Raw genomic sequence first — 26610 nt, 5'->3', positions numbered from 1 at the left:
CGGCGCTGGTGCTCACTCCTCCACCTGCTCTGCACTCCAGTCCCAATGCTCTGCTCTTTCCTCTTATATTAATTCTCTGCAAACAGGTCATTCAATTCAGGTCGTTAGATGTGTCTCACACACTCACTCACTAACACTTACAAAACCACACTCATGCACACAGTCACACATACTCACTCTCACTCACTCACTGAATCCCTCACTCACACACACACAGCAATGTCCGAGCTTCCCTTGTCTCTCTCTCTCTAACTACCCTTAAACATACTTCAGTCGTTTGTGTGTCTCAGCCTCATTCAGGTCAAAAACCCAGAGCTGACACATGATGGACGGACGTCCTAGTTTAACCTCGTGAAGAACAGGCATTCTTTTCGAAGAGTTTTTTTTCAAGCCTTTGAATTGCATTCGCCCCACCATGGGCAAGTGCACTTTCAGCCACTACATTCCGAAACTCTGGAACACCCTTCCTCTATCCCTCCGCCTTGTCCCTTCCTTCCCCATTTTCAGGTCGCACCTTCCTATTCGACCGTGCCTTCTGTCACCCTCGGCTCGGTGTTGTGCTCCGTTACTGTCAAGGCCTCGGATGGTACCCTGCGTGAGGGACGCTATGTAAGTGCAAGTTGTTGTTGTGGTTGTTGGGTTTGCCATCTGTCTGCCCATCTTCCTCCCACTAATCAGGGATGGAGTCAAACTGAATATCCTAGAGGTGAAACTACTTCGCTCCCAGCAGCACGGCAAAATAATTATCAAAAGGGGAGAGGAGGAGAGAGGAGAGAAAATAGGAGGGGGAGAGGAGAGGATAGAGGAGGAGAGAGGAGGGGAAAGGATAGAAAGAGGAGGGTGGGAGAAGGGAGGGGGTTATCAGATCAAGCTTGTCATTGAAGACAGGGCACGTTCTGTCCTTGTGATAATTACCACATCACATAGCATAGGTTTGCTCCCCAGTCGCAGGAGTTAATCACACGACATAAGAAAAGGAGACGTAATCCTTATTTCATGAGTTTAATCAGGAGAGAGAGAAACTGATTACCCACAGGGCGGGTGAGAGGGTTCTCATTTCCTTAAAGAGACAATTTGATTTCACCCCCCACCTCCCCCACCGAAACAAAATCCTTAGACATAAAAATTATCATTTAAATGAAGATGGTCTGACTTTAGTGTGTGAGTAACACTGGCCTGATCTGAATACAGGCTGTGTCTGCTCGTTAATAATTTGCTGGAGAAGTGGTAGCTTGGTCATGTCAGCCTCTGAAACGGGGGGGAATATCTGCGGAGTTTTCAGACTTTTGAACCCCTCACATCAGTCTTGACATTTCACCGTTAAAACACACAGTGCTGGCTGGCAACACTCCACACTGTAATCACTCACCCCGAGAGCGAGGCACTTTCTCCGTGTTAAACCAGAGTTAGTGAATCCCTTAGTTAGTGTCCAATGATAATAATAATAATCCTTGCATTTAATATAGTACCTAATCACGTCGTTAAGACGCCTCAAAGCATTTCACAGACTATATATACTGTAAAGTGAATTGACTGTATATTTTGTGGGCGAAACACGGCAGCTAATTGCACACAACAGCGTCCCACAAACAGTAATGGATTGAGTTACCAAATTATTTTTTTTTGGAGAAATTATTACCCCTGGAAAGTGATCCACCAGTAGACTAACAACCGGGTTCCTACTTATTGCTAGGTAAACAGAGGCGTGTGGAGTAAGGAAACTTACCCAAAGTTTCGTCCCACCCGGGAATTGAACCCAGGCCCTCTCGCTTGCGAAGCGAGTACTCTCACCCTGGAAAGTAACCATCTGTGACCCTCCCCCCGCCCCTTCCCTCCCAACTCCCCTCAGCAACCGTGCTTTAAACCATTGAAATTCACATTTATTCTGTCTTGTCAGTTTCCTTCAGTTCTGCTTCGTTTGTAAAATGCCAGAGTTTTTTTCGTGCAAAAAGTTTTTTTTAAATGAAGCCGTTTTGAGTATTTGAGTGTGCGTCAGCCTGGCTCAATTGGTAGCGCTCTCGCCTCTGACAAAGTTAGAAGGTTGTGGGTTCAAGCCCCACATCAGGACTTGGAATTATATAGTCTAGGATGACGTTCCAATGCAGCGCTGGGGGTGTGCTGCATTGTTGGAGGTGCCGGTCTTTGGATGAGGCTTCAAAGTGACGTCTGCCTGTTCAGGTGGATGTTAAAGACCCCGTGGAATTATTCGAGGTGAGAAGTAAGTTTCTCTCACCCAGTATCCTGGCCAACAATCCCTAGATAAAATTGATAACTCACTCCATGGCTGTTTGTGAACTTCGCTGTGCACAAATTGACTGCCACATTCACCCACAAAATATGAAGTCACTCCATTTTATAATATATCTTGTGAAGCACTTTGAGACGTCCTCCTGACGTGAAAGGCGCTGTATGAAATGGGAGGATGATTATTATTATTATTATACAAGACAAAACAAATTTGATTTGATTTTCTGGTTGTGTGAGTCTGTGGTGGGAGAGGAGATGTGCGCGTGAGGGCACATCAGCCAAACACAACTACGGGTTGTATTCTGGTGACACAGCAAATAGGTGCAAACAAGGCCGGTTCAAGCACAGCAAGAATCAGGAGCTCATTTCAAACATCTCCATCCAAGCAGAGAGCTCCTCCACAGCACAATCCTGCTGGCCTAGACCAGGGAGTGAGAAGCAATGAGTCCCTAACCTTAACCCTAACCCATGACTATCTAAGCCACAGACAAGCATATTGCCAGCGGAGCGAGGCTGACAGCCACAGCACTGACGCCTGAGCGAATCCCAGTCTCTGCCTGGATATTAAAGATCATGTGTTGCTATTGGAAAAGAGAAGGGAATTTGTCCTGGCCAACAATCCCTCAAATAATATAATTCATTCACTCTTTGTGGGGACATTGCTCTGCACAAATTGGTTGCCGCATTTGTCTGCAAAACACACAATCACTCCACTTTACAGAAAACGCCTTGGTCCCTTGCTGTGGGGAAGGTAAACTTTCACTGGGACTGGACTGAGTCTCAGGAGACTGGGTGACAATAATTTGGGCATTTTTAGGCCATTCACAGGCTTGCATTTGGTACAGTGCCTTAACTTGTTGTCAAAACGTCTCAAGGAGCTTTGTGTATTCTGCAAGCAAATACAACAGCTAATTTACACATAGCAACATCCTCCAAAGAGCCTGAAAGCGAACAATCAATTTTATCTCACAAGATCACAAGATTGATTCAGATCTCAATCATCAGAAACCCTTTTCTGATCGCCCTCCATCACAGCATCAGCTGCAGTTTAAATGTCCTCCAGATGAACCCTTCTCGACCACCCTTCCTGTTCCATTTGTTAATTACCCCATTGAGTAAAGAAAAACTTCCTGGTGTCTGCCCTGAAATTGCCCTTTGTCGCGCTCTGGGGCGCTACCCTGTGCAAGCAGTGGGGGGGGGGGGGCACTAAATAAATGCAAGTTGTTGTTGATGTTAAAGCGAAGGGAGTTTCTCTTGGTATCTTGGCTAATTGTCAGATGCTGCAAGAGTAAAGCTCAGAGTTCTCAAAGTCACAAACTCTGGCAGCAAATCCTGCAAGAATCATTTGATAAAAGCCGACCCGCTGGTAAGTGGATCGTGATGGCTTCCTGGCTCCGATGTCGGGCAATAAATTCACTTACAGCGGGATTTGCGAGCAACCCATTAGCCACTTTACAAAGCTCGTCTGAGCATCTCTGCTCGGCACAGTCGATACGGCAAAAAATACTGAATGGAAATAGTTGGCAAGGAAAAGATTAACTTTGTAAAGTAGGCTTGTTGTTGTCCTGAGCTGAAATCTGACAGCAAATTAATTGTGTTTCGTCACCCAGCTCAGAGCTCAATTAGGAAACTTTTTTTTCCGCTGAGCTCAGGAGTTCTGCTGGGCGAATGCTAAAGGAAGAGAGTGTATTTTTAGAGATTTATCTTGTCAAACCATTTCGCAGGTAATTACTGTCAGCGTGGTGACTTGTTTTGTGAGAAAAATGCCTCAAACCGATCTCACAAACACCAACCGGCAGGAAATGAATGAGCGATTTATCTGGGGAGAATTGTCAGCCAGGCCAGCACACCGGGAGAGAGAAACTTGCTTCGCTTTTCTGGTCGTGTAGCGAGAGCTTTTGATGTCAAACGCCCAAACAGGGCACAGAAAAAGAGGAGAGAGACGTGGAGAGAGAGAGGGGCAAAGAGTGAGAGGTTAAGAGGGGTGGGGCGGTTTGGGGTGGATGGGAGAGTGAGAGGAGAGAGGGTTTAACTAACAAAGATAGATGTTTGTTTGGTCAGGGTATTATGGGACGTGGGGCAAGGATGGGCAACCTGACTTGAGGTACAGATCAGCCATGAACCTAGAGAATGGCTTGAGGGGCTGCATAGCTTACTCCTGTTTCTATACTAACACATCATTTCAAGCCCTCCAGGAGGCTGCCCCATGTAAAGAGCGCTATATAAATGTAATTTGTTGTTGTTGTTTTTGACACCTCTGTCAATGAGGCTCTCCCCCAGCACCACATGTCGCACTGTGAGCTCAGGGTCCCAGCCTGGGCCTGCAACCCATCATCTTCAAATTTTTAAGGGTTGGAGCGCTCCCGACTGATGTCAGCCTGGCTCAGCTGGTAGCTTCTTGTCTCTGAGTCAGAAAGGAATTTAACAGTGTGCCAGGGGAATAAATAGACCCAAGAAAAAACATGCAGTATTAATAACGCTCCTTTCGTTTGATACAGGAATGGGCGGTTCAAAACGCCTCACAGGATTTACTGTAAAGTGGAGTAACTGTGTGATTTGTGGGCAAATGCACACAATTGATAGCATTGAATTCCGCCTCCTCTCTAATTTTCTGCTCTTCCCCTCTTGAAGGTTATGGCTTGTCTGGTTCCACAGACTTTGGCTGCCCTCCAGGACATTGCCGAGTGTTAGGATAGTCACACTCTTGCATTTGGGTCAGAAGGCTGTGGGTTTGATCACCACAATGGGGGGAGAGCGCTGCATTTTTAGAGGTGTCGTCCTTCAGTTGAGAAGGTGGGTTTGGGTGGCCGTTAAAGATGCCATGATACCATTCGAAAAGAGAAGGCAGTTTCTCCCAGTGTCTGGTCGACAATCACCCAAATAAAATCCATTATCCATCATGGCTGTGACAGTCAAACCACGTTACAGTTATAAGGTGTTTTCTAAACACAACATAACTGTGAAAGAGAAGGGACTTTCTAGCTACTGGTGTCCTGGCCAACAATCCCCCAGATATAATTGGTCACTCACTGCATGGCTGTTTGTGGGGTTGACATGGATCTTGAAACAAGGACCTTGTGTTCTGATGGACTGAACCAAACTAACAGCTAATGCAGCACAATTTATATTTATAGCATGCTTTTCACGTCTGCATGACAAAGTGAAGTCCAACTTTTACTTGTACATTAAGAAACGGTTTAATTATAAGCGATTGACTCTCGCTGTTCACAAGAATCCTGTGTATCTCTGAGCCCCAGGCTGAAGCCCGGGCTTTCTTTAATAATGTAAATTATTTTAATTTTAAACAGCAATATGAATGAATTTTTTTAGGCACACAGCGAATTAATGAGCGGCACTAATTAGATGTAATTTACATATGGACACAAGGTTAATTACTATTGTCTTTCTTTTACAATTTAACCAAACATTTCCTGTCTTTGTTAAACTTTCTGAGTTAATTGACTTCATCAAGGGAAGTTGCTGGGCTGGAGCGTGAGTGAATAGGGCATAAACAGGAAGCATCTCGCTCAGTGTCTCACACATACGGAAATCCTTTGTGTCCTACTTGGCTAATTCCAAAGCGTATTAGGCGCAATTGGAAAGAGCCAACTCTTGGGAGACTCCAAAGTGTGCGTTGGGGTAACCGCTGGAGTCTAACCAGCTAAACCCATATAGCTTGGCCATTGATATCTCTGTCTGGCAAGCTTTTCGCTGCTTTTCCAGCTAGGTCCACCTGACCCGTTAGGGCTTTGGCTGCAGGGTTAACAGGAGCTGAGTGGGACTCCCAAGAATTCCTTGCCTTCGGTGAATGGTCTGTCTTTCTAGATCCTGCCGATGAGCCAGGCTGGGCTGTGCTGTCATCAGCAGAGCCCTGGAATAGTGCGGACCCACCCGGCTCAGGAAGGGGACTAGAGACCGTCACAGAGGGTTGGCTCAATTCTGACGTTCCGTTGCAAAAGCATGTCACCTTGGAGTTCAGCCCCAAGCCCCGACCCCTCTTACCTGCACCCCAAGTCTGATTGTCGCTAGTTTGCACCTATCTTCAAGGATAAACAATGAGTCACAAATGCAAGAACAAGTCACAAATACCTTTTAACTCAAGCCACCAGCTCTCAGCTCGCTCGGTCTGCTGTTATTTACAGTAATTGAAGCCAAAGCCTCTCTAGTTCACTCTGAGCTTTTGATGACAGCTTGAAATGGCCGGCCAGACACCACCCGACCTGATATCAGCCTCTCGTTACCTCAGACTAAGTGTCTGAAAATCTTTTTTGCAGCTTTGCCTCGACTTTCATTAGCTCAGTGAAGTGGCTGTTTTATTGGGTGGAATCACACACTTGCATCTCTGGGGAGAGATCAGGCAGGTTATCTCACCCATGAAGACAGTGTTGGACTTGCTGATTTATTTGTTTTGATCTTTGTGTCCGAGATTATAGAATAGAATCACAGAATATTACAGCGCAGAAGGAGGCCATTCGGCCCATTGTGCCTCTGCCGGCTAATTGGAGGAGCTGCACAATCAGTCCCACTCCCTGCTCGTTCTCCGTATCCTTGCAAATTTTCCCTTTTCAAGTACCTATCTCATACTCCCTTGAAAGTTGTTATGGAATCTGTTTCCACCAGCCTTTCAGGCAGTGCATTCCATATCGTACTTTCCTGTAGGGTGAATGACTCGAAATGAGATGGCCGTGTGTTTTGGTGATGGTTTATAGGGAGAGGCTGGAAGCGGGACCCAGTGGACAATGACTGAAGTCTTGGCCATCAATGTTGGGGGACAGGGGGAGTGAGGAATGAGCAGTAAGCGCATCAGGGAGTTTGGAGAGAGTGGGGAGAGCTGAGTCATGAAGGGGTTTTGAAGATCATGACAAGACATTTAAAGCCAATCACTGGGACTATGACAGGACTTTCAACAACAACTTGCATTTACACAGCATCCCTCACCCAGGTTAGCATCCCAGAGCGCTAGACAATGGCGGAGCACGACGCCGGGGGGTGGGTGGACGGTGATCATAGTTGAATCGGGGTGCAGTGGCTGAAATGTGGCTGCCAATTGTGGAACTCCAAGACGCTACCCTGCGTGGAGGGCGCTATGTAAGCGCAAGTTGTCATTGTTGTTTGTTGACATGTTTCCATTTCTGCGTAAAATCTCCATGGATTCCTTTCAGGGGTATGACAATGTCACTTTGTGAGATATGCAGTCTCTCTCCCTCCTCGGCCTCGTTTCGGTATCGCTATCAGGTGAGTCTGGCACTACCCCATCCTGGAGCTCACAACATTCCTGGGCCAAACTCCAGTGACTGGTTTATAACAACAGGCAAATGCTGTGCTGAGTTTGGCAGACTTGGAGCACTCCTAAAGTTAGCGTTAGTCACTTTTCTCTCTCTCTCTCTCTCTCTCTCTCTCTCTCTCTCTTTCGCTCTGATTGTCTCGGCCAGTAACGTATAAAAACGATCTCTCTCTCTGAACGCAGACTCTCTCGCCCGCATTCTTGTCGCTGGGTCAGAAGCATGTGGGGTCAACGGCCTTGAGTTCCGAGTCGAGGCTGACCTGACCCTCCAGCGCGGTTGTTGGCTCCTTCAGATCTGAGCATTAAACCAAGGTCCCGTCTGCAACATGTTGATCGAGGCTTCTTGTCTTGTGTTTCAGCACCACCTGCCTCCATCTCGGTGATCGCCGCAGACACGCCCGCTGCGTTCAGCCGATACCAAGCGCAGAACTTCACCCTGGTCTGTATCGTGTCGGGGGGGAAGCCTGCGCCCACGGTGAGTCTTATACAGAACCCTGGCTTTGTCCGCCCCCCCCCACCCCCACTCCTCTGCTCGCTTCCGTCGCTGCACCTCTAATCTCTGGCCGTCCCTCACTCTACCTCTCCACTTTGCTTCTTCACTCTACCCCTCTACATCGAGCCCCCACTTCCCCCCACCTCATTCATTTATGCCTGTGGTCCACGTGGGCCTATGTGGGATCTTGTAGCTCAGTGGTTAGAGTGCTCGCCTTGCAAGCGAGAGGGTTCGATTCCCGGGCAGGGCGAAACCTTAGGCAAGTTTCCTTACGCTACACACACACACACATACACAAACACACACAGAGATACACACACACCCAAAGACACACACACACACACACAGAGACACAGACACACACACAAAGACACACACACATACACACACCTTTGTTTACCTAGAAGTTAGTAGGAACCCAGTTGTGAGTCGATTAGCGGATTGCTTTTCTTTAAAAAGAAAAATAATAATTTCTTCACTCAAATCCATGACTGTCTGTGGGACGCTGCTGTGTGAGCAATTGGCTGTTGCGTTTCGCCCACAAAATATACAGTCAATTCACTTTGAGATGCATCAATGATGTAATAAGGCGCTGTATTAAATACCAAGAGAACTTAGCCCAAATTACATGTGTACAGAGCCTTTCATGTCGGGAGGATGTCCAAGGTACTGGATAGTCTGAGATTTGGGCCTGAGCTGGGGGTTGAGTTCAGGAGGGGTAGAGGGCAGGAAAGGTAGGTAGGAGGGTTACTGAATGCGCTGGCGATGATGGGTCAGGCCGGGTGATGGGGAGGGCATGGAACTGGCTGAGTCCGCTGAATGGAGGAAGTGGGCAGGTTAGGGGAAGCAGAAGTGGAGGGGTAGAGTTAGGCGCTGGCAGACTGGGGGTGTGACGGATTGCCCTGGGCTTGTCCTCGGCAGGTCTACTTCAAGCGGGACGGAGAGCTACTGGAGGTACAGCTGGCCTTGGAGACTGGGGGGCGGGGGTCTCCAGGGGGCCGAGGGGCCGCGGGGGCCCGCAGGCCTCAGAACCTCATCAGCCGTGACCTGGACGACACCAAGCTACAGAAGTCCCTGTCGCTGCTGGACCTGGACAGCGCCCGAGGCTTCTTCACTGATAGGCCCTCACCCACCCACTTCCCCGACGGCGAGTTCCAGGCCACCAGCCAGACAGAAGCCATCCCCGAGACGGTGATCAGCCGGGAATTTCCCCGGTGGATTTACCCTAGCGATCCCGAGTACGTGTTCCGCCACACGCAGATCCCCGTCAGCGATGGCACCATCGAGGTCCGTGCCATGATCACGTGGATGTTGAACCCTGACCTGGACAATAACGCCCTCTTTAGCTGTGAGGTCAAGCACCCCGCACTGACCATGTCCATGCAGTCGGAGGTCATACTGGGTAAGTCGCTCTTCTTTGCACAGCAGTCCGGGTGTCTGACACACACACACACACATCATTGTGCTTAAGCATATTCAACTGAGAATTCCATGCATCCCACCTACATTTATCTCATTTACAGCCAGTGGGGGAATGGGGGAGGACGGGGTCTTCAGGAATGGAAGGTAAAATGTTTTTGTGTGCCAACCATCAAATGGAATCTATCACGAATGGTGTTGTTGCCGTTTTGTTGCTGTGTAAGTAACTCACAGACGCTCGAAATCTTCACAGTGAGCCTGTGTGTGTGTGTGTGTGTCTTTATGTATATATGTGTGTGTGTATATGTGTGTGTGTGTGCCTCTGTGTGTGTGGTTATGCGGGCGTGTGTATGTCTGCCTGTGTATGTGTCTGTGTTGTGCTCGTGTGTGTATGTGTGTTTACATGTGTGTATGCGTGTGTGTGTGTATGCGTGTGATTGTGTGTGTGTGTACATGTGTGTGTGTGTGTGCGTGTGATTGTGTGTGTGTGTGTTTGACCCTGGGCAGAGCAATGCTAATTGGAACTAGCGGCTTCAGCCATGCACTGTGTGTCTCTGTGATGTGCAGAAGATTCTAACACCGAGTCACATCAGGGTGACAGCAGCCGTGGCTTGTCTGATGAATTAAACATGCGCTATCTCTGCGAAGACCTGGGTAATGAGAGGGAAAGTGCCCATCGCCGTTCACTCTGCTGTCTTCAGAATGAACCACCACCCAACACAACAACAACTTGCATTTATATAGTGCCCTTCACGGCAGACTGCATCTCAAACCCACCCACCCTTCCCTTGCCCTCAAGAGCTCTGGGACTCTATCCTGCATGAGGGGCACTAGTTGTTGCCACACTTGAAAGTCACACGGAATGACATCCACTCAAAATAAATCTGGTTTAATCTCAAAACAGTCCGTCTCGTGGATCGTGGTGTAGGGAGCAGGCGGGCAGGCAGACAGACAGGAGAGGGATCAGGTGATGACGGCCCTTTTCACCTCATCCGTCCAGAACACCCTGCTCAGATCCTGCCCACCAAGAGCTCTGCACACAATCTGGTTATCGCAATATTAATGGGTCTGCTCAGGCCCCAGAGGCCGGGCAGAGGAGAGCAGTGAGGATGATCCCCAGTGTTTAGAAGAGTGAGCTATCGGCAACAATTAGACAAGCTACAGGGAGCAGATGTCACAGAGGAGACCTCGTAAAGGTATAGGAGATGTTAAATTAGATTGAAAAAGAAATCTCAGATCAATATATCAAGGCAGTAGAACAAGAGGACATGCCAGGAAGGGTGGGGGCGGAGGGGGATGGAGTGGGGGTGGGGGGGAAAGATGACTGAAAGTGCAGTCAAAGACACAGGTCCCGAGACAGACCTTGAACGAGGGGAGGGAGGGAGCAAGTTAGATGGACTGTGGGATCATAGAATCATAAAGCACAGAAAGAGGCCATTTGGCCCATCGCGTCTGCGCCGGCTCCGAAAAGAGCTTCCAAGTCAATCCCACTGGTCCGCTTTCTCACCATAGCCCTGCAATCCTGTCCTCCCCAAATACCCATCCACTTCTCTTCTAAAAGTTGTTATTGAATCGGCTTCCACTACCCTTTCAGGTAATGCATTCCAGATCCCAACAACTCGCTGAGTGAAAAATGTTTTTCTAACTTCCTCTCTATAACTTCCTCTCTATAACAACTATCTTAAATCAGTGTCCTCGGGTTACTGACCCACATGCAGTGGAAACAGTTTTTCACGGTTCAACCTATCAAATCCTCTCATGATCTTGAAAATCTCTATTAAATCCTCTCTTAATCTTCCCTGCTCTTGGGAGAATAATCCTAGTTTTGCTAACCTCTCCTCATAACTAAGGTCCTTCACTCCTGGTACCATCCTGGTAAACCTCCTTTGCGCCCTCTCCAATGCCCTAACATCTTTCCCAAAGTGTGGTGCCCAGGACTGAACACAGTCTCCAACTGAGGCCTAACCAGCATCTTATAAATATTCAACATAACCTCCTGACTTTTGTATTCTATGCCCCTATTTGTAAAGCCTAGTATCCCATATGCTTTCTAACAGCTGTATCGACCTGACTGCCACCTTCAGAGATTTGCTGATGTGGACCCCCAGGTCTCTCTGTTCATTTGCCCCCTTTAAGATTGTACCATCAGCTTATATTGCCTCTCCTCATTCTTCCTACCAAAATGCAACACTTGGCATTTCTCCACAGTCTCTTATGTGGCACTTTGTCAAATGCCTTTTGAAAATCTAGATAATCCTACATCTACTGCGCTACCTTCATCCACCCTCTCAGTCACTTCATCAAAAAATTGTCAGACACGATCTGCCTTTAACAAATCCGTGTTGACTGTCCTTTGTTAAACCATATTTTTCTTAGTGAGAATTTGTATTGTCCCGGATTATAGTCTCCAGAAGTTTCCCTCCTACTGATGTTAGGCTGATTGACCTGTAGTTCTCAGGTTTACCCTTCTGCCCCTTTTTGTACAGGGGGTTAACATTTGCAACCTTGCAGTTCTCTGGCACCATTCCAGTGTCCAAAGAGATTGAAAGATTGTGGCCAGAGCCTCTGCTATTTCCACCCTTGCTTCCCTCAGTAACCTGGGATGCATCCCGTCCGGACCGGGTGACTTATCTATGTTGAGCAACAAGTTCCAGAGTAGAGTTCCAGAAACCGGGAAGAGATAGTCTGATGGTGGGGCAGGAGGATGGGGGTGTAGGAAGCAGACTTCATTCATCTTGTGGCTGGTTGCGGGACGTTACTGTGCACAAAATGGCTGACAAAAAAATAACAGCAACCTCACTTGACAACAATTACGGCGAAGTGATCCAAGAACTTTTCTTGATGTGATAAGACACTACAAATCTGCAAGCTGGCTTTCTTACTTTCTTTCTGAAGGAATGTGTCCCTTTGACAAAGATGAATGGAGATTAAGCAGCACAATGTGTCAGGGATAATGACAACAAGTCTCATTAATATGTTCACACTAACACAGCTCAGCACAGACCAGCTCAGACACACAATCAGGCCAACGCTCAGGCTAATGTGAAGGAATCAGGACAGAGGATTTGCATAGCTCTGCGATGCAGACAAGTGCAGTTGACTATAATTGGACTCAAACTCCTTTACTTAATATTCTCTCAGAGTGACAACTTCTCAGTTTGATCAGGGCTGATTCGCTTTGCTCCGTTTCCGAGTCTATCTGTGAAACACACTGGTCTTCAAACGCTCCCCATCTCTGGTGTTTGTGTCTCTGGAAACTTCTGGCATTGAAGTTGTTGTTATCAAATCGGCTTCCACCACCCTTTCAGGCAATGCATTCCAGATCCAGATATGCCGCTGTGCCACGGGAATCACAGCCCCCTCTCCCTTCCCTCCTCCAGCCGGACGTTCATCACAAGATCACCAGAGGTTCAGATGAAGGAAGCCCTTTCAGCCCTTTTTTCCCACTTGCTCTATCCCTCTGCCTTGCCCCTTCCTTCCCCATTTTCAGGTCGCACCTGAAGACCTTCCTATTCGACCGTGTCTACAGTCACCTCCCCCACTTCCCCAGGCTCAAGGTCGTGCTCCAAAACTGTCAAGCGCTCTGAGACATTACCCTGGGTGAGTGGCGCTACATAAATCCAAATTGTTGTTGTTGTTCCTCCTCGCCCTGAAGATCAGCCTCATCGCTCTAACTCCAACACTAGGGATCAGTGTTCTTTTATTCCTTTTCTTTTAGGAAATAACATTAGGGGATATAGGAGATAGGTAGTTTGGGATATATGGTCATGCGATCGCCAGGAGGTGGAAGGCGAACTAGATGGGCCTTGGTATTTTTTCGTCCAGTATTTCTTACGTTCTTATCTGCCTAATTGCTTCCTGCTCTGCCTTTAAAACTGGAAAGCAGCTCTCATCGCTCTCCTCTAACATTATCATTATTAATAAACATTATTAATAATAATACCATATAACAATAACAATTAACAAACACTTTTTCTTTATGAATCTCAATTGGTTAAAAAAAAAAATTTTCTCCTGAAATTAATTTTAAAAAAGGCACATTGAACCATTCGTCTTTGATAGTGTCTGGCATGATCCTCAATTTCAGGGTAGGTGGCATGCGCTGCGAATGCAGTTATGCCTGTGCTGTGGGCTGAGACGAGGGGTAACAAGGGGGAGTGGGGTGGGGGCAGAAGGGATGATTCTCATCGCTGCTCATTCTCTACACAGCGGCTCCTAAAGGACCACGAATAGACATGTCACCAACAAGAGTTCACGTTGGCGACACTGTTAGAATCATCGTCCAAGGATTTCAGGTAAGAATTATTATTAATAATAATAATAATGCTTGCATTTGATAAAGCGACTTATCAAGTCACCGAGCCGTCCCAAAGCGCTTCACAGGATGCACTGTAAAGTGGAGTGACTGTGTATTTTGTGGGCCAAACGCACAGCAGTATCCCACAAACAGCCGTGGAGTGAGTGACCAAATTTTATTTGGTGCGGGACTGTTGGCCAGGACTCCGGCAGAGGGAAACTCCCTTCTCTTTCGAAAAGCGCCATGGGATGTTTCCATGATAACTTCCACATGAGCAGGCAGATAGGCCCTCAGTTTAAAGTTTCATCAGAAGGATGGCTCCTCCAATAATGTAACACACCCCCAGCACCGCATTAGAGCGTCAGCTTAGACTATGTGATTCCAAGTCACGACGTGGGGGCTTGAACCCACAACCTTCTGTCTCTCTGTAAGGTTGGTTGATGCACAAACTGTAAGCTCGACACACAAACTTACACGCTCACAAGATTGGCCTGGGTGAAGAAGGCGCTTTGGCTCCTCTGATCTCATCCCTGCAAAACCCGCTCAGCCGTCCCTCCACCCCCACCCCACCCCCCCACCACACTCCCCATCACAGCATCCAGTTGCTGCTGGGATCTGTTCCGAAATTGATCTTTTTCCCCCCCCTTTGCGTAGGAGGCCATTTGGCCCATGATGTCTATGTGAGGATTCACTCCTCCACTGGAGCTCTTAACTCTCACCCCATTTTTTCCTGTGTACTTTTATGTTCTTCCCATTCAAATATTTATCCAATTCCCTTTGAAACAACATTCTTTCTGCTCTCAGCCTCAAAAGCTACTTGTCACCAAACCTTCTGTGTTTTGATAACCCTCTGCTTGAAACAACTTCTTGCGTTCACCCTCTTAACACTTCCAATGACAATCCTGAGTTCATCCTGTGAATAACAATAATACGACAATGTGATATAGTGTCTAGCAAGTCAAAATGAATCAGAAGCAATTACTGTCAAGTGCACTGATTGTGTATTTTGTGTGTGAATGTGGCAGCCAATTTGCACAAAGCATTGTCCCACTACAGCCATGAGGTGAATGGGTAATGTATCTGCAGAAATGTCAGCCACGACACAGGGACTGTCAGCCAGACTCCCTTTTCTTTTCCAATAGGAGATCTTTAATGTCCACTTGAACAATGCAGCACTTCCCCAGCATTACTGACCATTCTCCTGGGGGGGTGGGGGGGTGGAGAGGAGAGGGTCAGGAACTGGGTTCAAGGTGACATGCTTAACAATATGGCAATGGGATGTCGGAGTCAAGTCCACCCTCTGTGGTGAGTTTGAGTCTGGTTTCTGAGCCAGGCAAGTCCGCAGTATTTCAGGGCACAGTACAGCCTGGCTCATCGGCAGGACTGGGAAGGGCAGACCAGTCACTGCAGGCAGAGATTCTTCCCACTCAGCTCCCGCTAACCCAGCAAGCCAAAGCCCTAACGTGTCTAGCTGGACAAGCAGCGGGAAAGCTTGCCAGACACACAATGGAATCTCCAAGCCTTTGCTCTTGCCAACCTGTGCTTAATGCTCTCTGAAATTAGGGAAGCAGGATGGATCCCTCTGGATAAAGAATGGCATTCCATTCCAATAAATATCTCAGGAAGTTCCATGTGTAGATGGCATACATACATGGAACTCTCAGTCTGGTTTGGATACTCTTGTGCACGGTGATGGTTTTCGGCGTGTGACTGATCACTGTTACTCTCTCTCTCTCTCTGTTGCTCTTTCATTCCCCATCACTCTCTGTGTTTAGTCTATTGCTTTTCCTCTGTCAATCTCTCTTTCTGTTTCTCTCTCTCTCTCTCTCTCTGTCACGCTCTCTTCCTCTCACTCTGCGAGCCTCGTGTGTGGGCACACGGGGTGTTGAATTAACAGTCTGGTTCAGAAGGTTGGGGGGGCCCGACATCGGAGACTTTGAGCTCACAGTCTAGCCCAACTTTCCAGGGCAGTTCTGGGGACAATCTGCATTGTCAGAGGTGCCATCCTTCAGTTGAAATGTTGAACTGTCTGTGACTGTTCCGGTGGATTTGAAGGCCCCATAGCACTGTTCAAAAAGAGAAGAAAGTTTATCTTGCGGTGTCCTGCCTGATAATCAAGAGATATATTCCTTTTAATAATAATAATAATCCTTGCATTTGATATGGTGCCTTATCATGTTATTGAGACGTCTCATAGCGCTTCACGGGATACACTGTAAAGTGTAGTGTAGTTTCAGAGTGAAACGCGGCAGCCAATTGCACACAGCAGTTTCCCACAAACAGTGATGGGGTGAGTGACCAATTTTATTTGGGGGGATTGTCGACCAGGACACCGGGAGAGAGAAACTCCCTTGTCTTTTCGAATAGAGCCGTGGGATCTTCAACATCCACCTGAACGGGCAGATGGGACCTCTCATCCGAAGGATGGAAAATAAAGCGAGTGAGAATCGCGGTGCGATTTTACTCTCCACTGCGTAACTTTAAAAGTGAAAGTAATGGGCTGGCAACAAAAAAACAGCGATAAGCAATCAGCAAGCCAGCTAATTAGTTATCTTGCTATTTAACAAATGGCATGAGTTTAGAGATCAGTCATCCGTCTGACACAGTGAGTGAACCTCGCGGTGGGGAAAATAAAAGCTGCCTGACTGAGAGATTTTCACACAATGCCAACCTGTGTTCCGTAATGACAATATGGAAATCTGGTTATTGTCACCGCTTACCTCACTGACACCCAACACGGTAATTAGGCACAATCGGGCAGACTATTATTCAGGTAGAATGTTCCAGGGAAAGCTCTCCCCTGAGAGTGTCAACCATCCGAGCTACAAAAAAAAAGTGATTAAATATATTTGTCAAATATTTTTACTGCGCTCCCCCACTTCCCTCCGCTACCCCACTCATCCTCACCCCTCCACCTCCACCCCCCCCCTCCACCCTGCAGCCAGGCTTGTCTTGTTGCAGATTTTAAATTAAATCACAAAGCAGCTGCCGGGAAAATATTGTCCCAGCGAGCAGGTTCCTGAACCCAATTAATGATTTCCTTCTTCTTTCCAATTGGTTCGTATCACTGCTGTAAATGAAACAGCTCATGCGAGGATTGGGGTGTAGGAGGTACACAGCTCAGCTTCACACACTCCAACTTGCCTTTACATAGCACCCCTCACACAGGGTGGCCTCCATCCATCCAAATAATAATAATAATGTGGTCAATCAATCCACGGCTGTGTGTGGGATGCTGCTGTGCCCGATTGGCTGCCGTGTTTCGCCAACAAAATCTACAGTCAATTCATTTTACGGAAAAGTCTGTGAAGCGAGTTGAGGCGTCTTGAAGACATGATAAGGTGCTGTATCAAATACAAGGAATAATATTATTATTATCTATTCAAACATCTCCCAAACCAGTAACCTGACCCAGTACCAAGCAGCCAACGTGCCCGTACTATCGGTTCTGGGTTCAAACGTTGTGGCTTCAAGCCTCCACAATAAATAATAATATTAAGAAATAATAATATTAATTAAAATAATCGTTGCAAAATTGTGCCTTTCACACAAGGAGGACACCTCAAAGCTCTTCGCAGGACATATTTGTAAAATGTAGTGACAGACTGGACTGCCACAGTCAAGCTGCCACATGCCCGTTCAGTTGGACATCAGTGGTGTCCATTAAAGACATTTAAGAACTTTATCGGAAAGGCAGTCATTCTCTTTCTCTTCTCTTTCAAATTCAAGATCCTCATCCTCACCTACAAGGCCACTCACGGCCTCGCTCCCTCCTACGTCTCTGACCTACTATCCCCCTACTTACCTGCCGGTACCCTCCGTTCCTCTGGCTCCGGTCTGCTCCACATCCCCCGCTCCAACCGCCCGACCATCGGTGGCCGGGCCTTCAGCCTCTCAGCTCCGAGGCTCTGGAACTCTATCCCCAGTGCCTTCGCCGCTTCCTCCCTTTCCTCCTTCAAGGCCGGTCTCAAGACCTTTCTCTTTGACCGAGCCTTCAGCTCCCCTCTCGACTCTCTACCCTATCCTCGCTCCCTCCCTTCCCTCCCCTCACCCTGACCATTTCCCCCCTCCTCGCTCCCTCCCTTCCCTCCCCTCACCCTGACCCAATGCTCGGGTCCCGACCCAACTGTACAGCACCTTGGGACGTCCTCCCGACATGAAAGGCGCTCTATAAATGGAATTTTGTTGTTGTTGTTGTTTCTCTCTCTCTCCCAGTGTCCTGGCCAACAATTCGCCAGGTATAATCACTCACTCACATTATGGCTGTGTGCAGGACATCACTGTGGGTTGATGAGCTGCAAACACAGACAGGAGCCCGGCTCAGTATCTGGTCTGAAGGACGGCAGGTTTCCACGGCAGAGATTCTTACACAGAATACCAGTGTGTGTGTGTGTGGGTGGGGGTGTGTGGGCGGAGGCGAGTTCTGAGGAGATGAGGGATTGTTTACCGTCCATTCATTCACTCACTGTTTTTCTGTGCCATTGTCTGAGCAAAGAACGAGGTGTTCCCTGAGCCGCTCTTCACCTGGACCAGAGTCGGGGGCCGCCTGCTGGACGGGAGACAGGACCACGACGGCAAGTTACTGACCCTGGAGCGGGTACCGGCCGAGCTGAATGGTTCCATGTACCGCTGCACCACACAGAACCCCCTGGGCTCCACCGACACCCACACCAGGCTTATCATCTTCGGTAAGTGCAGCCGGATTCTCCCTCTCCCTGAGCAGCCATGAGCGCTGGGGCAGTGAGCACTTTAAGTGCCATGGGATGCTACCCTGCTGTGTGAAGGCAAGTTATTGTTGTGGAGCAGGCGGGCAGGCAGGAGGGGAAGCCACCCTCTGCGTAAAAAGACCATAATTAGCGCATCAACTGGTCACTGGCTAATTAGCACCGTTGGTGTTAATTAACACATCGCACATCACAATTATTCTATTACAAGGTTCTTTCTATGATTGTTTGCAAAGCACACAGTCGCTGCCCTTCACTGCTGTGAGTCTGTGAAGCTCTGGATGTGAAGCGATGAGGGCAAATGTACGGATCGTATTGTTTTCATTGCACACATTTCCACCTCTGCATCCTCCTTCACCCTGACCACGCCTGCCGTTTCCTTCGCTAGGTTGACACTGTCTGGACTCCATGTCGCTCACTCAATCCACACTACCCATCGAGAGATGGCATTTCAGCGGCTTGTTGTGCATTCGCTGGGACTCTGTTCCCATCCGTCTCCGTCCCTCCCCCCCTCCACCCTTTCCCTCTTTCAAGGCACAAACCCTTTGACTGCACTTTTGAACATTTTGTGCCCAAATCACACACACTCAGATCAGCTCTCACCCTCATCTCTGGTGCCCAGCCCCTATTGTTCAGCACCTTGGGCCATCCTCCCGACATGAAAGGCAATGTATAAATGTAAATTGTATTAGAATTATACACTGATGAAGGGAGGATGAGGCAGACCTCATTGGCACATCCAACAACAGCAACAACTTGGATTTATATAGCGCCCTCCACGCCGGACAGAGTCTCAGAGCACTTGACGTAACGGATCCTGGGGCCGGGCAGAGGGGGAGGGGCTGGGGGGAGGGGCTGGGGGCGGGGAGGGGGAAGGGGAGGAGCCAGGGGGAGTGGGAGGAAGGTGACCATAGGTGCGGTCAAAAAGAAAGGTCTTCAGCCGAGACCTGAAAGTGGGAAGAGAGGGGGTGAGGTGAAGGGAGTGAGGAAAGCAGTTCCGGAGCCTCGGGGTGTCTTGAAGTCGATCCTCTCTGGGACAGGACTGGGAGGATCGGGGAGAGGGGTTTGGGGTTGGGGGGAAGGGCCAGGACTGGGGGGATCGGGGAGAGGGGTTTGGTGCGGGTGAGAATGCGGGCGGCAGAGTTTTGAATGACCTGGATTTTATGGATGGTAGTGGATGGGAGACCACCGAGGAGGGCGTTAGAGTAGTCCAGCCGAGAGGTGACAAAGGCAGGGACCAGAGTTTCAGCGGCTTTTGGGGAGAGGTGTTGGCAGAGACAGGCGATGCGTCGGTGGTGGAAGAAGGCGGTGCTGGTGTGGGACCGGATGTGGGGAAAGGAAGAATAATTGGGGGTCGAACCTGAGGCCGAGGTTGCGTAACGGTTCGGAGAGTTTTAGGGGGAGGTCGGGTAGGTGGAGGAGGTGAGAGCCATGAGATTTTAGACGTTGATGAGAGCCAAAGAGTATGGCTTCCGTCTTGTCAACGTTCAGCTGAAGGAAATTTGCACTCATCCAGCCCCTGAGATCTGACAGGCAGCTGACAGAACATCAGGGGACTGGGGGTCGCAGAGAGGTGGAAAAATAGAGTTGGGTGTCGTCCGCGTACATGTGGAAGTGTACCCCATGTCTGCGGATGACATCCCCAAGAGGGAGCATGTAGATCAGAAAGAGGAGGAGCCAAGAATGGATCCTTGGGGTACCCGCAGGTAACCGGGTGAGAGCGGGAGGAGAAGCCATTTGTGCAGATGTACTGCTGGCGGTTTATGAGGTAGAACTCGAACCAGGCGAGTGCGGTCCCACTGAGGTGGATGACGGAGGAAAGACGGTGGAGGAGGATGGCGTGATCATAAGAACATAAGAATTAGGAGCAGGAGTAGGCCATTCGGCCCCTCGAGCCTGTGCCCCACTATTTGATAAGATCATGGCTGATCTTCAGACCTAACTCTAATTACCTGCCCTGTCCCCATATCCCCCAATCCCTCTATTTTTTAAAAATCTATCAGTCTCAGCCTTGAAGATGTTCAAGGATTGACATCTACAGCCTTCTGGGGGAGTGAATCCCATAAATTCACTACCCTCTGAGTGAAGAAATGTTTCCTCAACTCTGTTCTAAAAGGCTGACCCTTAATTTTCAGACTGTGACCCCTGGTTATAGATTCTCCTCCCGGGGAAACAGACCCTCTGTGTCTACTTTATCAGCCCTTTAAGAATCTTATAAGTTTCAATAAGATCCCCCTAATTCTTCTGTACTATAGAGAATACAGCCCCAGTTTATTCAGCCTATCCTCATAGGTCAGTCCCCTCATCCCAGGCACTAACCGAGTGAATCTACGCTGCACCCCCTCGAGGGCAAGTATGTCCTTTTATAAATAAGGAAACCAAAACTGCACACAATACTCTCGGTGCGGGCTCACCAAGGCCCTGTACAGTTGCAGCGAGACTTCCCTACTCTTGTACTCTAAACCTTGTACTCTAGGTGAATAACTTCACACTTCCCCACATTAAATTCCATCTGCCACCTACTCACCCACCCCCCAAGCCTATCTATATCCCGTTGCAATCTTTTTGCATCATCCTCAGAGCTCACTCTCCCACCGAGTTTAGTGTCATCCGAGAATTTAGATAAGTTACATTCAATGTCCGCGTCTGGATCATTGATGTAAATTGTAAATAGCTGAGTCCCAGCACTGATCCTTGTGGCACTCCACTAGTCACCTCCTGCCAATTCGAGAATGACCCGTTTATCCCTACTCTCTGTTTTCTACCCGTTAGCCACTCTTCAATCCATGTTAATATGTTCCCATTAAACCCGTGGGCCTTAACCGTGTGCAATAGCCTTTTGTGTGGAACTTTGTCAAATGCCTTTTTAAAATCTAAATATACTACATCTACTGGTTCCCCCCTCTCTAACCTGCAGATACATCTTCAAAAAACTCTAACATATTAGTTAAGCATGACTTCCCTGTTGTAAAGCCATGTTGACTCTGCCTAATCTTGTTATGGTCTTCCAGGAATCCCATAACGACATCTTTAAATAAGGACTCAAGAATTTTCCCTCCCACTGATGTCAGACTAACTGGTCAAGAGTTCCCCATCTTTTCTCTCCCACCCTTCTTAAATAGTGGTGTTACTTTTGCAATCTTCCAATCAATGGGAACCGTTCCAGAATCCAGAGAATTTTGGAAGATCAAAAACAAACCATCCACTATCTCAGTAGCCACCTCTTTTAAAACTCTAGGATTTAGGCCATCAGGTCCAGGAGATTTATCAGTTTTAAGACCTGATAATTTACCTAAAACCATTTCTTTACTAATAATAATTCCCCCAAGTTGCTCGCTAACATTTTCTTCTTGGTTCCCCTCTATTCTTGGTTGGTTTTCAGTGTCTTCTAAGGTGAAGACAATTGCAAAGACTTGTTTAATGACTCTGCCATGTCTTTGTCCCCCTACTATAATTCCCCCCATCTCTGCCTGTAGCAGACCCACATTTATTCCATTTTCTCCCTCTTAATCACTTTTTTGGTTCTCCTTTGTTGATCCCTAAAGTTCTCCCAATCCTCGGGTTTACTGCTCATCTTAGCTGTTTTATAGGATTCTTCCTTTAACTTTATACTGTCCCTAACTGCTCTAGTTAGCCACGGTTGGGCCACCTTTCCCGTAGCATTCTTATTCCTCAAAGGAATATGTGTTCGCTGGGAATTTTGCACTATCTCCTTAAAATTCTGCCATTGCTGGTCTACTGTCAAATCCTTAAGTCTAATTTCCCAGTTTATTTTGGCTAAATCCTCTCTCATAGCAGCAAAGTTGGCTCTACTTAAATTTAAAACCTTTGCTTCGGACTTAACTGCTTCTCTCTCTAACTTAATGCTAAATTCCATTGTATTATGATCACTTTGCCCTCGAGGAGCCCTAAGTTCCAGTTTGCTGATCACCTGCTTCATTGCACAAAACAAGGTCTAATATGGCCTGTTCCCTGGTTGGCTCCTCGGCATACTGATCCAGGTAATTATCCCTAACACATTCTATAAACTCTTCCTCTATCACATTTTTCCCAATTTGGTTGGCCCAATCTATGCGCAGATTAAAATCGCCCACAGTTAATGTTTTTCCTTTACTACATGCTCCGCTAATTTCCTGATTTATACCTTGAGAGATACGGTGACTGTTGTTCGGGGGTCTATAAACTACTCCCACTAGAGTTTTCTGTCCCTTGTTGTTACGTACCTCTACCCATACTGACTCCACTTCCTGCTTTTCTGATTTAAAATCTTTCCTCTCGACTGTTTTTATCCCATCCTTTATTAGCAGGTCCACCCTCCCAACTGTTTACCACATTGCCTATCTTTCCTATATACCACATACCCTGGAATATTTAGCTCCCACCCTTGATCTCCCTGGAACCGTGTCTTGGTGATGGCTACTGGATCATACCCGTTTGTTTCTATTCGTGCATTTAACTCATCAATCTTGTTTCGAATGCTTCGCGCATTCAGATATAGCACCTTTAATTCTGACTTCAGGCTATTAGTCCTATTCACCAGTACCCTATCCCTGGGCTTCCTTTCCCCACTTGACACCCTTTGCTCATCTCCCTGGTTAAACTGCTCTCCCACTTTCATCAGTCCTAATTTTAATTGTAACGGATTACATGTGATTGAATTTACCACACTCCCCCCCACCCCCTTAGTAGTTTAAAGCCCTGTCTACCTGCCTATTTATTCATGTTGCCAGGACATTTGTCCCAGCCCTGTTTAGGTGGAATCCATTCCTTTGGAATAGCTCCTGTCTCCCCCTCAACTGTGTCGAAATCGGAGGAGAGGTCCAGGAGGACAAGGAGGCAGAGAGAGCCCTGGTCACAGATAGAGAGGATGTCATTTGTGACTTTCACAAGCGCAGTCTCTGTACTGTGGGTGGAAACTGGACTGGAGGGGTTCGAAGAGGAAGTGGGAGGAGAGGTGTGCGCGGAGTTGATTGGCAACAACGCGTTCTAGGACTTTGGTGAGGAAGGGCAGGTTAGAAATGGGGTGGTAATGGCTGGGGTTTGAGGGATATAGGGAAGGCTTTTTGAGGAGGGGGGTGATGACAGCAGTTTTGAGGGGGGCAGGGACTGAACCAGAGGAGAGGGACTGGTTGATGACATCAGCCAGTAGTGGGCAGAGGAGGGGGAACTGGGTGACTAGCAAGTTGGTGGGGAGAGGGTCGAGGCAGCAGGTGGTGGGTTTCATACAGATGATCGTGGGTGAGAGGGAGGAAGGAATGTAGGATGTGGTAGGAGCTGATGATGGGGAGGGTAAGGGGGATGGAGAGGGAGTGGTGGTGGGTGACAAGAGGCAGGAGGATGAGGCTGCCTGGCGGATGTTGATATTTTGGATGAAAAGAAGTCCATGACCTCCTCGTCCAAGGTTCTAACATGGAGGTGAGGAACCAGCCTCGAGTTTGACGGTGGCCCAGAACACACGTTTGCTTGTTAAAGATTCTCGCCTGTCATCACTGCGTTCCGGCCTCCATCATGTACATTTTTGTCATTTTTCATCTTACAGAAAATCCAAACGTTCCTCAAGGCAGAAATCAGAAAAGTGGTGAGTCTGGAGTCCGTTAGATACTGTCCTTAACAATACTGTCCTTAACCTGTGCCGTTCTACCTTCATCCTCCTCCCAACTCAGGCCGACCCCAGCCACCATTGCTACAGGGTGGGAAGCTCAGAGCCACCATGGTTGAGACCCATCTTCATCCTTATTCACAAGCTCACCAGCAGGAGTGGTTGGAGGGCCACTAATGTTGGCAATCCAAAGTTGGGTTTCAGCACCAATTTCCAACCAGTGAATGATAAAGATTTGGAGCTAATTCTACAATGGATTTCACCTCCTCCTGCTTTAACCTGTGTCTAAACAACCCTGACTCAATGGTACCAACAGCCTCCTGCTGCTGATTTCTCCATCTCTAGCTTAAATGTTATGTTTGTGGGACAGGTCAGCATAGAGATACATAGCGTAAAAGAGAGATACACAGAGTTACATTATTATTTATTATCATTGTTATTATTGAGATACAGAGAGATACGTAGAGTTAAAGAGAGATTGGGTTGCACAGAAATTGAGTTACAGAGACATAGAATGATACAACATGGACCATCCAAACAACTCGTCCATGCCAGGATCCATTCTTTACAGAAGCCGCCACCTCTCCTATCCTTCTCTACTCCCTTCTCGCTCGTATAGCATCAAGTTTCCTCTTAAACACATTGATTTTCTTTACTTCAACTACCGAGTCCGGCAGTGAGTTTACACTCTGAGCCCTGCCCTGTGTGTCAGACGTGTGTGTGTGTGTGTGTGTCAGGCTGTGTGCATGGAGATGTGTGTGTGTCAAACTGTGTGTGTGGGGACATTGCTGTGTGTGTGTGTCAAACTGTGTGTGTGGGGACATTGCTGTGTGTGTGTCAAACTGTGTGTGTGGGGACATTGCTGTGTGTGTGTCAGGCTGTGTGTGGGGGACATTGCTGTGTGTGTGTCAGGCTGTGTGTGTGGGGACATTGCTGTGTGTGTGGGACATTGCTGTGTGTGTGGGACATTGCTGTGTGTGTGGGACATTGCTGTGTGTGTGGGACATTGCTGTGTGTGTGGGACATTGCTGTGTGTGTGGGACATTGCTGTGTGTGTGGGACATTGCTGTGTGTGTGGGACATTGCTGTGTGTGTGTCAGGCTGTGTGTGTGGGACATTGCTGTGTGTGTGGGGACATTGCTGTGTGTGGGGACATTGCTGTGTGTGTGGGACAATGCTGTGTGTGTGTCAGGCTGTGTGTGTGGGACATTGCTGTGTGTGTGGGGACATTGCTGTGTGTGGGGACATTGCTGTGTGTGTGTCAGGCTGTTCCTGTCTGTGTGTCAAGCGGAGTCTAACGCTGTTCCCGTTTGCAGGTGGGAGTCGGCCCCCCGGCAGTGTGACAGTCACCATGGCGATGGTTCTCGCAGTCACGCTGGACTTGACGTGATGCCCCACTCAAGGCGGGTGTGGCCGAGAGAGAGGAGTGGGAGCATGGGGCGGTGGGGGAGGGGAGGGCGGTGACAGTTCATAGATGCCACATCACAAGATGTTTTTTATTTTCATTTTTTTTAAGAGTTTGTGATGTTCCATTTCCTATAGCATTCTTGGAGTCTGAAGGTGTGCTGCCTGCTTCCTGTGTTTCTCAATAAAGGTTCTGTCTGTTTAAATGGTTAGCACTCCTCGTGTGTGGGTGGGGGGAAGGGTGGTGGGATGAGGCAGGAGGAACACATGTACCAGTACGGAATTGAACATGGTGGGGAGAGGCTTTGTGTGACTCTTCTGTGTAATAATAATAATCCTTGCTTATTCGAGACGTCTCAAAGCACTTCACAGGATACACTATAAAGTGCGTTCACTGTATATTTTGTGTGTGAAATGTGGCAGCCAATTGCGCACAGCAGTGTCCCACAGAGGCGTGTGGAGCAAGGAAACTTACCTAATTTTTTGCCCTGCCCAGGAATCGAGGGCTCTAAGCAATATGCTACAAATGCAAGTTGTTATGGTTCTGAGTCTTAACCATTCTGGCAGAATGGCAGCTGGCTTAAATTAATGATAATGCTTACACTTGGTAAAGCGCCTTATCACATCTTCGAGACGTCTCAGTACCCTTCGCAGGATATACTGTAAAGTGAAATGACTGTATATTTTGTGGGCAAAATGCAGCAGCCAATTGCACACAGCAGCGTCCCACAAACAGTCATGGACCACCCACCCACCCTAGTCTCAGTCTGCGAGGTGGGTCAGTCCTGAATCAGTCATAATGTACAGGGATGGGGAGCAGTTAAATGGGATTTGCATACTATTCGCCCTGCATCACAGACTTCATTGTGGGCAGCACGTCCAAGCAAACTATATATTCTGCCAGGACTAACCCAGATGTGGGTCTCTCACTCTCAGTATCTGTCCCCCGGTGTCTGTCTCTCTCTCTCTCATTCTCGCTCGTACCTCCACTTGAGGTTTTTCATACAGTGGAGTTCAGAGGTCGGGGATCAGAGGTACAAAACCCCACCGCCGAAGCAGTTTCCCCCCCACCGCCACCTTCCCAACGTAAAGGCCACAGAGGTCTTAAAGGGGCAGCATCCCATTGCAGACTTTTCCGGTCTC

General features: G+C 48.1%; 1 protein-coding gene across 1 annotated transcript in view; it reads left to right on the top strand.

The window, feature by feature from the left end:
* LOC103181340 (immunoglobulin superfamily member 21) overlaps positions 1-25673 on the top strand; it is a 62016-nt gene extending 36343 nt beyond the window's left edge. Inside the window, exons 5-10 of the mRNA XM_007897752.1 lie at positions 7891-8006; positions 8946-9426; positions 13653-13738; positions 18236-18428; positions 24004-24042; positions 25380-25673. Coding sequence (XP_007895943.1) covers positions 7891-8006; positions 8946-9426; positions 13653-13738; positions 18236-18428; positions 24004-24042; positions 25380-25453 — 989 coding nt within the window. The 3' untranslated portion in view covers positions 25454-25673. The remainder of the gene's footprint in view (positions 1-7890; positions 8007-8945; positions 9427-13652; positions 13739-18235; positions 18429-24003; positions 24043-25379) is intronic.
* Positions 25674-26610: the final 937 nt, after the last annotated feature.

The sequence above is a fragment of the Callorhinchus milii genome, unplaced genomic scaffold, assembly GCF_018977255.1.
Source record: "Callorhinchus milii isolate IMCB2004 unplaced genomic scaffold, IMCB_Cmil_1.0 Scaffold24, whole genome shotgun sequence".
NCBI lineage: Eukaryota > Metazoa > Chordata > Chondrichthyes > Chimaeriformes > Callorhinchidae > Callorhinchus > Callorhinchus milii.
Note: the sequence above shows the minus strand (reverse complement) of the source record. Positions and strands in the feature narration are given on the sequence as shown.